Source organism: Calonectris borealis, chromosome 3 (assembly GCF_964195595.1).
Source record: "Calonectris borealis chromosome 3, bCalBor7.hap1.2, whole genome shotgun sequence".
Lineage (NCBI taxonomy): Eukaryota > Metazoa > Chordata > Aves > Procellariiformes > Procellariidae > Calonectris > Calonectris borealis.
The window spans coordinates 119,305,929-119,315,916 of record NC_134314.1 but is presented as its reverse complement, the minus strand read 5'-3'; the positions used below and the strand labels follow the sequence as shown (position 1 = coordinate 119,315,916).

Below are 9,988 nucleotides of genomic sequence, written 5' to 3'. Positions count from 1 at the left end.
ATAGTTAAGTATTTCAGGACTCCACTGCAGATGGGTGTGTGTAGAACCAGTTCCTCCACCAAGGATTTCTAGTTTAAATGGATCAAAGGAAGCACTTTGTCACGACTATAGATAGAAAATTAAGGCATGGAATAATTGGGTAAATTACCAAGACAGAACATTCAGGTAAAGTCCATCTGGAATTCCCATTCCACTCCCTTTTACCAGTTTCTGTAGTACAGCATTTTCCAGAACAGACTAGAAAAAGTGTAAAAAAGTTTAATGATGATTTACAAATATACAATACTTACATTTTAGGAGTTACAAAAATGGCACATACTACAGAAACCAAAAGCTTCCTTTAACCTTTCGTACCTTTCAAAGTTATTTATTTACAAAGAAAAATTACAATCACTTTTCATAGTGTCACATGTTTACATATAAGCATTTCTCAGTTGAAAAATATCTTGCAGCTTACCCATAGGCAGTTTTTGCAGTTTGAGCTCTGCACCCATCTATCACATCAAAAATTCTATCAGCCCCTGTTAAGCTGACATGACGTTGCATTTTTATGTTTTAACAGCCTTTAGTTTGAAAAATATGTACAACCCATAAGGCTAAACTGATTCATAGTTGTTGAGGTTTCACCTGGTGTATTTTATATTGCTCATGGTTTGGTAAAATGACATAGGCCACCTCTTTTAATCAGCTTGGTAACACATGTTAGAAAAAGGTGGTCCAATTTTGTTAGCTAGGGTATTTCCAACTCTTCATGAAGGGAATTAAAAGAAAAAAAAAGATAAAACGTCCTTTCCAGGATTTTTATCTTATGAAACGTTTATATTAAATTCTTCCTTCACTATGTACAATTCTTACCTAAGGAGACAAACTGAGCACACTTTCCAAATCCTGTTCATGTCCATTAGTTTTCCGATGTTGGATGTTTTCTTGATTGTACTTTCTTTAAATGAAAACTTAAAAACTTTCTTCTACCTGAGAGCACACATTAGCATTTCTTAGTCTGTGTGTACTTGAGAGTCTTTTTATAGATTAAAATACTTGCAATAAGAGAAATACAGCCAAAACACATACAGTCTGTTTTTGACATCTCCTTACGTGTATACAAACGATTTCATGCTCTGATGATTTTCAGACTATACAACTTCAACACATAACAGTATGTGAACTCAATACAATCTTCATTGTGCTGAAGATAGTTTGGGACTAATCACGACTAAATACCACCAGAGTATTAGTTATGGTTCAGGTCAAGATTTTTTTAAATTGAGAAATAGAAAAAGCTTGCCGTCAGTAGCTATGAACAGAGTTTAAAAAGTGTCTTCCAGCATTACAATATATCCCTCCCAAAAACTTACTCCATAGACAAAATAAACTCCAAATTCAAGCGTCTTTAAAGAATGCCTGCATTCTGGATTTTCTTCGTGCAAGAGCTTCTTGTTTTTTTCTTTCAATCTCTTCTTGAGAACATTTTCTATTTTTTTGTTCCACCACAGACACTGTAAATAAAAAACATGTATTAGGAGCCTTCAAGTTCGTTCAATATGTATTTTAACTTACCTGTTTTCAATGTTTGAAGATCTATGGCAAGAGCACACTATTCTGACATGCCAGGCACCCAAGTTAAAAATAGCTCATCTATCCTGTCCCCAAGGCAGGAAGGGGGATAAGATGCATGACCTTTGTTGCGGTACTGATTACTACCCCCCCAATGAAAATACTGGGATGCAGACATTTGCTTCAAGGAAATTTTACTTGGCTGCCCTTCAAGTGAACCTTGTGACATCAGGAGTCAACACAGGAGATGGCGATGGGTTAAGAAAATTAAGGCTATCAGAGCGAAAAGGGCTCTACAATTTAGTGAGTTAGGCAGAGATATGGGCACGGAGATGGTATAGACACAGGGGTCAGATACAGTACAGGTGTCACACAAATAAAACCAGAAAGGTTGAAAAAAAGGTCAAAAGTAGCAATAAAAATTGGCAAAGGATACAAGAGCATGATAGCCAAGCGTAATATTTTATATGTTGTGTTACAGAACTATAAATTCCCATACAATAAAATCCTGACCTCACTCAAACCAACAGGAACACTCCCTGAACATGTCAAGAATTTTACTGTTTTTATACACCAATTCCCAATTAATGTATTTTTAATAAGTAGTCTTTCAAACTGGATAAATAAAACGAAGGGTCGCTTTGCTTCTTAAAAAAAAAGGCATCCATGACAAATTACATATCAGTTTTTGAAAAGATCACTTAACATCCATCTTTTTGTTACAGCAATGTCCTTTCATCAAAAATTTAAGATGTAAAGAAAATCTGTAAAGATTTGTATCTGTAAAGAAAATCTATGCTATTCTTTTTCATTCCTTTATTCTCTAGAACTTTCCACAGAATGACTAGTTACCTGTCCCTTCCCTTCCCCCTTAACATCCGAAATCGCTACTTTGCATTTATCTGCTGCTTTCCTGGGGAAGAAACACAGATAAAATACTGATTCTTCAAATAATGCTGGCTGATTGTTTGCAGGAATTAATTTTTTTTGTTGTTTTTGTAACAGTGCTTCCTGAAAATTGAGGTTGATACAGTACACTCTAAAGGCACATTTTATTAAAATTAATGTTGATTAAAACTTCATCAAGCCACGAGATCAAGTAAAACCAAGACTGACTGGCACTTCACTGGTTCTACGTTTCCCTAGCAAGTAACACCAGTGCATGGAATATTACAGATTCTCGCTTGGCGATGGAAAAGTGACTGACCTCCCCTCTAGATGAAAGGAAATGTTAGTGTTTAGACTGATAACACAAGCGTATTTCACTGGCAATTTTAGCCACAGAGCAAACAACAATACAGGCCGAGGTTTCAGAAGCGTCGAATGATTCGAGGTTCCAATTTCCAGGTGTACAATAATAAAAGGAAATTGGCATTCCGTATCACCTGCTGCCTTCTTTACCTGTTCCACCATTAACTGGGGTTTTATGAATCATGGGTGAGATAAGTAATTTTTAATGTTTTAAAAAATGAACTGTAAATCAAAGCACAGATTCACACTACAACATTTACTACACTACAACTATATCAAAATAGTAGTATTTTAAAGTAACAATTTAAGAATATGGTATGCTGAGTGCTGCCATCAGCCTATACTTGATCCTAGTGATTCTGAGTGTCTGCGGAGAAAGAGTGTGAAGTATTTGGAGAAGTGGAATGAAAGTGGGAAAGAGAAGTCCTTAACTACAGGAATTCAAGAGATGCGTCAGGATGATTTTATTTTGGAGAAAATAACCTCCAAATTCTAATTAGAACATTTACTAACGCCTAAACTGAATGGATAAATATTGAAGCCTATTGTAAGTTGCAATACAGTATAAATTTCTCTGACATTCTGATTACAGTAAGAAAACAAACAAAAACAGTCTACAATAAAGACAAATACCTGATGTAGGCAGTGCAAGCGACTCTGAAAGATGCCTCTTGAAAGGTGGTTTCTTATTGTCAAGCTTGCTGTGCAAAGTCACATTCACCTGATTCTTGCTTCCTTCCAAACTCTGCAGAGTAATTCCAATGCCAGAATGACTTCCTGGATTTTCAGACCCTACATGAAGACCAGCCTGAGAATTGTTAGTCTTTCGGAACTTAAACTTTGAAGGCATAAGTGACGTTTTGTTACCAGAACTGTTATTTGGTATCTTTTCCATATTATACAAAAGATCGGGGCTGTCTAATGTTTTGCTACTAAAAATGTTTACTGCATTAACAGGATTTACTTCAGAACCAGTCTCTCCTGCTGGCACAGAATTTGACCTGTACCATTTTCCCGAAACAGTCTTTGTAGTATCTTCAGAAGCAGCTTGATGACAGTTTTTAGACAGAGTGTATTTACACTCCATAGAAGTACCCGAGATCAGAGTTAGAGGACTTGAGACGTTTTTACAGTTCACTATGTGACCTGTTGTGGCCAGCCCCTGTGTAACCTTTGAATTCCTATGGGAGTCGTTTAGTGAGAAAGCATCCTGTTTTGCATTTCTTTTTTGTGCCAAGAGGAGATCAGGTAGTCCTTGTTTAGATGCTGGGAAGCTGTTACCAGCATTTGATCTGGAATTAATATTGGCTCCTTGTACAGTTTTAGGTCTTTCATTTCCTTGTTTAACATCCTGGCTCTGAGTCTGCTTTTCTATATCATCACACACCTGATACAACAATTCATCATCCTCACAGTTTGCATCCCAAAGACTATCGGATTCACAAAACATATCTAATATCTCATCAGAGAATTTCGGTTCGTTCCAGTCATCAAATGACAGAGAACATTTCTTTGGCATTTCAACTTGACTTAAGTGACCTGTATTAGCTTGGTTAACCACTTTAGTTAGATCATTAGATTTTGTATTGGTAGAAACACTGGATGATTGACAGAAAATACTGTGTGTGTTATTCCCAGGTTTTTCAGTCTGTTGTCTGTGAGGATTAGATCTTGAAGGAAAAAGAGGAAGAGGGTCACTTTTAGGCTGAATAGTTTCATTTCCGTTCTTCACTTCAGATTGCGTTGAAACAGGAATATAGTTCAAATCACTGTTTTGGGCACTTTTCCAAATAGAATTTATTTTATTTGGCTTAATGTCACATTTGCCATGAAAGACTGTGGTCTCTGAGTTTTCTGTCTTATTATATCGCTTTTGCAAAGAAAGAGGTTTTGCAACATTTTGTGTGTTTTTACTAGAATGTTTCAAAGGTGAAAACTGCAAACTGTTAGATTTGTGTACACTCCCCAAACAAGTTACTGAATTGCAACTACTTCTTTCCTTTGTTCTGCTAGCATCACTGAAACCATGCACAGATGGATTTGTAGGAATAGGTGGTGCTTCTTCAGTACTTATCAATTCAGGATTTTGGGTTATTTGCATCACAAAAGAGTCATCTGCCAAAAAATCCGTATCCCAGTCATCAAAATCATCATTAACTACTCCAGCAAGCTTACTGGAGACGACCAATTGTGGCTTCAAGGAACAAGGATTTTTTTTTGTCACTGGGTGAGCATCAGGTTTTGGAAGAGTCTGGTTCACGCTTCCTAGTGCGCACAGAGTATCTTTTTGATATGCCTCTGAATTACCACGTTGCGTGTCTTTAATTTGCTCAAGAAGGTGTTCCTCTTCCAAGGTACTTTTATTTTCATGGAAACTGTTATTTAAAGAAATACCTGATAGTCCTTGGCTCAACTGTCCACTACACTTCTGGGTAGAGCAGTCAAAAAGAGCATGAAGGGCTATTTCAGCCTCAAGGTCTATAGACTTTTGACTGCTAGATTGACAGGGCTCTGCAGCAGGGATGCCAGTGCTCTGTCCAGCTGGTTTCAGGGGCAGAGCAGTATCTGTTTCAGAAACTTCACCGAGGAGTGATTTCAGGTTCTTCACATTTACTTCATCTTTAGAATTATTTAAAGACTCTGAGGCGGTCTGGATGAAGTCATGACCAAGTTTCTCTTGTTCCTGAACAGCATCTAGCTCTACTAGATTTTTATCAAATTCCTTAGCCAATTTCATGAGTTCTTCTTCAGGATTTTTTATTTTAAGATCTCTAGATTAAAAAAAAAAACAAAACATAAAAGAAAGTCAGACCTACTGAGAAGGTTTAGCCAAGCTCAATAACACTACCACATGAGCTGTTCATTCTCTACTTTAACAACTGCAGAGAATATGACTGAATCCCACCGCTTTCAATGTGCAGTCAGCATGCAATCTTTTTGATAATTCCCAATAAATACCCCATTAAGAAGAGATAACGAGCCCAAAGTTAAAAGCATTCTGTATGCTAATGTACAATTACACGGTTCGCTATACATAAAGGAACACCACATACCCTTTTTCATGAAAGCCCCGCTGGGATGGGCAAGACAAAACTGTAACTTACCTTGTACAACTTAACTTTGTCCTAGCTCGCACCTTTACTACTCCAGGTGTACAGGGAATAGCATCCTCACCAATCCATGTCCCTAAAAGGGAGCCTTCATTACAGGCTGCTTTTTCATCCTGAATGATTAGATTTATAATGCTTAGCAATTCGATTTCAGATAAAGATTGGACTAGACACACACCTTGCATTAGTTAAAGTTGCTAAACCAATTAAACTGGATCAAATCTGTGAAAGCCACAGAGAGGAGCTAAACCAATACAAGCTAAGCGAGATCACTGTGACATTGTCTACGGATAGTTGTATCACTTTACTTATATCGATTTAGAACAGGAACTTCAATTAAAATAACTGAATTTTACTTTGGTGCTCAAATGTAATACTCTATTTACTTCAGGTTTACACATAATCTGCAATATTCATGTTACAAGCTGTGATCTACCTTACTTTGGTATACTACTAAGAAGCTAGCTGAAATGCACTGTCTTTATCCACTTAAAGCAGCATTAACAGATCAGAGAATTTGAAAGAAATCATATTCTGTATGCTTCCAGGAAAAAATTCTGACTTCTTCCATTACAACTCATTTACACAAAGAGCCTTTAAACAGAAATAAGTGAAGTTTAGAAATTAATGAAGTTGTTTCAGAGCTCCAAAGTTCAGGCTTGGATTTGAATTCTGAAATCGAAGAGATACACTACTGCAGTGGTGAAATGCCTAGAGGGCTAGAGCCATGGGATGTGGGAAATTACTGCATGTAAGCCAGCAAAAGTAATTTGAACTTTACTAACTACCAGGGTAGTTTTGGGCAGGTTTTCTTTTTCTTTGTAAATGTAATTATTTAAGAAAAAAGAACTCAAGCAACAGATGGTTGCAAATACTGATACTATTTACATTTATGACAGGGCTGTAATCATTTAAAAGGAAGGAAGTGGCATCCCTTATCAATGATTTTCCAGTTCTTAAGTATAATTTCTCGCAAATATGCCAAACAGTGAATATATTTTAAATGGCCCTGTCAAATAAGCAGGGATATCTTGCAAGCTAAATACTACAGAACTGTTTTAGGAATGACATTTTCTCTTCTTGCACTTACTAAAAAGCAAACAATAAGCCAACGCTCTTATTTTCACTTTCCAGGCTGTGGATATCAGGTTCACAGCAAAAGGGAGACATCAAGAGCATAGATCTTACAGTAAAAAGGCAAATTATTTAGAATAATGAAGCAACATCACTATGTATTATTGTGGAGTCTCTCTTTCATCTGAGTCTTGTTCTTGTACTTCAGCAGTCATTCAAGACCATTCAAAATGCTTAAAAACAACTGCCAAGTAAATCCAGTATGTGAAGAAACTCTTACCTTTTAACAGATGAGTGATTAAGGATAAATAAACACAACAGTATTGCTAAGACCAGGGGCAATAACTTGTATTCTGAAAGTAAAACTTTCTAAAATGGAGCTGTTGCAAGCCCACTTTCTTAATACGTCCTTTTTTACAGCATCTGTGACTCATAAGAACAACCAGTCAAATGCTATGCTTATGATTTTAATTCAGTCCAATTTTATGAACATTACTAGTTTTCTACACACCCAATTCTTACCATGAGACCACTGTAACTAAAATTGAGCCTTCACTAAGGCTGTAGCACTATTCTGTTTGATTACTGCATATGCGGAGCATTGTTTCAGAAAGTAACAATTACCTGAGGCGCAATACGATTAACAATTTCTGAAATTTCTACTGCGCATCTACTGGTAGCCTGTTTGGTTTTTCCATTGCCTATAAAAACAAACAAAAAACCTTCTTAAAAACTGCAAAACAATTCAATTTATAAAGTGCAGTATATCTCAAATAATTCAAATATATGTGCTAAAATCAGAGCTTGATTCAGCACTATATTGAAGAATTTATGGGTTTTTAATAAAATTAAAACCAAACAACCTAACCATGGTAACAGAAAGGGATCTTTTTTCAAGAAATTTGGTAACTTCTAGTATACTCCCACCGCATGCCTCAAATAGGTGCCCTGAAGTCTGGCTTTCGTCAATATTACCAGGTCTGTGTGCGATTGGTGAATGAGGATCCCAAAAGATTTCTTGCTGTATATCGGTGTCATTAACGGGAGAGCTGAAAGTAGGTATTCGGGATTTCCTACTCAACGATCTCTTTGGTGTTTTATGTAGATATGACTCTGTGTAAACAGAAAGATGATCCTTATTAAAAAACAACAAATAAAAGGCCAAAATAATTTAGAACATCTAACAGGACAAGGCACAAAGAAGGTGCTTTAGGAACTTTAAGAATAAAAATCAAGTTCACACTCATCAACATTCCTTTACTTACAACAGGAATATTGTTCACAACTATAAATTTAATGCAGAATATGACTCTTATCTTTGCCAGTTACATCACCACAGAGATAACAGACCATTAGATGATACTGACAGCTATATGCTCAATATCTGATGGTAAGGATGAGAACTGTCAATCCTCCTACTTGAGGGAAGACTGACTTTAGCTTATGTTAAAACTATATATACGTATATGGGAGAATATTTTGTATTCTGGCTTGCTCTCTGTCTTTCACCCAGGCTCTGATTTGGGTCACAACTTTAATGGGCCCGCAAACTGTTCTGGGTCACAACCTACCTTTGTCTATACTTCCTCCACTGGTCCTTTTCAGCTAGGACTGTTAAAAGCAGGAATATAGGTATTCAGAACCAGCTTGCAGCTGTCTCAGATCAGTCAGTGAACTGAACACAATACGTGAAGCTCAACTAGTCACCCCTGCCCTTTAGAAATGACGTTGCAGATGTGGAAGCCTACAGAAATAATTCTAAAAGATTAATTGCTACGTGAGAAGCATCTCAGGAGATGCTTTGCGCTGAAGCGCCTAGCACGGCCAGGCTTTATCCTCTCCTCGAGTGGATTAGCGTCCTCAGGCAGTTCTAAGTATCTGCCGCGGGAAGATGCTCTTCATCACCTCTGGACAAGACGAGCCCCTTCCCAACACACACGGACGGGGGAGAGCGGGCGATTACACCGCACCGGCCCCCTCCGCACAGGCAGGCCGCGCCTCCCCGGCGGCTCCAGGGGTGGCGGGCAGGGCAGGGCCCCCGCCGGCGCGGGGCCTGCGCGGGGCCCCCAGGGGCCGCTCCCGCCGTACCTGCAGCACCGCGCACCGCCGCCTCCCGCGACGGCGACGGCCGGGGCGCGCGTGGCGCCTCCCCCGCGGGCAGGCTTCGGCCCGCGCCGCCGGCCGCCGCCGCCGCCTCCGCGGGGGGCTCCGCCGGCCGCCGCCGGGTGAGCTGCTCCTCGCCGCCGCCGCCGCTCCGCCTCCTCAGGGCGGCGGGCCTGAGGCAGGGCCCCTTCCGCCGGCTACCGGGCATGGCGCGCGCTGCGGCGGCGCCGCATCCACCCCGCCGCCGCCGGCGCCGCCATTTTGCCGGGGAGCCGGCCGCGCCACCGCCGATTGGCCGCCGCCGCGCCGCCTCGAGCGACCATTGGCCCCGCGCGGCGGGGGCGGGCGTGCGGACGCGACAGGGAACTGCAGCTGACTGGGAGCTCGCGCCGCTCCCGCCGCGCGCCCCTGGCCCCGCCCTCTCTTGCTGTGAGGCGCCTTCACTCTCGCGCCCGTTCGCCTTCCCGCCCTGGCGCTGCGACGGCCGCTGCTCCCTCCGCGGGCTGCCGTCGGAGTTCCGCGTTCAAAACCTTTAGTGCCGTAGTTCAGTGAAAAAAAAAGCTAAGTCCGCCGCCGCGAGAGGGTCTGGATGTGCCCTCCGGCGGGCCCCGTTGGCCTGGCCTGAGGTGGCCTCGTGTTCCTGAGGCGCCTCGTGTTCCTCTGAGGCGGCTTCGTCTCTGAGGTGGCCTTGCAGACTCGATTCACCTGTGCCTCTTACCCCGCGCTGGCTGCCGCCGTCCCACCAGCCCTGTGGCGGTCCAGGTCTCTGCTGAGGTCCTCGGGGCCCAGAAGAGGGGTGTGTGGTGAGTGTCCTTAAAGAGAAAACAAACCTAGACAGGCATAAACCGTTTCAGCCCAGCGTGGGAATTGGGGCTGGCAGAGAGAGACTTACAGAA

The 9,988-nt window shown here is 40.9% G+C and overlaps 1 protein-coding gene across 1 annotated transcript; it reads right to left on the bottom strand.

Moving 5' to 3' along the window:
• Positions 1-242: 242 nt before the first annotated feature.
• Positions 243-9,300, bottom strand: ETAA1 (ETAA1 activator of ATR kinase). The gene is made up of 6 exons (XM_075147650.1): positions 9,078-9,300; positions 7,965-8,102; positions 7,614-7,690; positions 5,910-6,028; positions 3,439-5,576; positions 243-1,496 (listed from the first exon to the last, which is right to left on the bottom strand). Exons 1-6 carry the CDS (start codon positions 9,298-9,300, stop codon positions 1,381-1,383), a joined length of 2,811 nt encoding a protein of 936 aa, XP_075003751.1. The 3' UTR covers positions 243-1,380.
• Between the last annotated feature and the right edge of the window lie 688 nt (positions 9,301-9,988).

What these genes read in the sequence shown, in the direction of transcription:
- ETAA1 (XM_075147650.1), bottom strand. Translation starts at nt 9,300, where the DNA reads ATGCCCGGTAGCCGGCGGAAGGGGCCCTGCCTCAGGCCCGCCGCCCTG. An exon ending in TTAATCGTATTGCGCCTCAG is followed by an intron (nt 6,029 to 7,613) that starts GTAATTGTTACT and finishes CTAATCATTCAG; the next exon opens with GATGAAAAAGCAGCCTGTAA. An exon ending in GCTTGCACTGCCTACATCAG is followed by an intron (nt 1,497 to 3,438) that starts GTATTTGTCTTT and finishes TTTTATTTACAG; the next exon opens with TGTCTGTGGTGGAACAAAAA.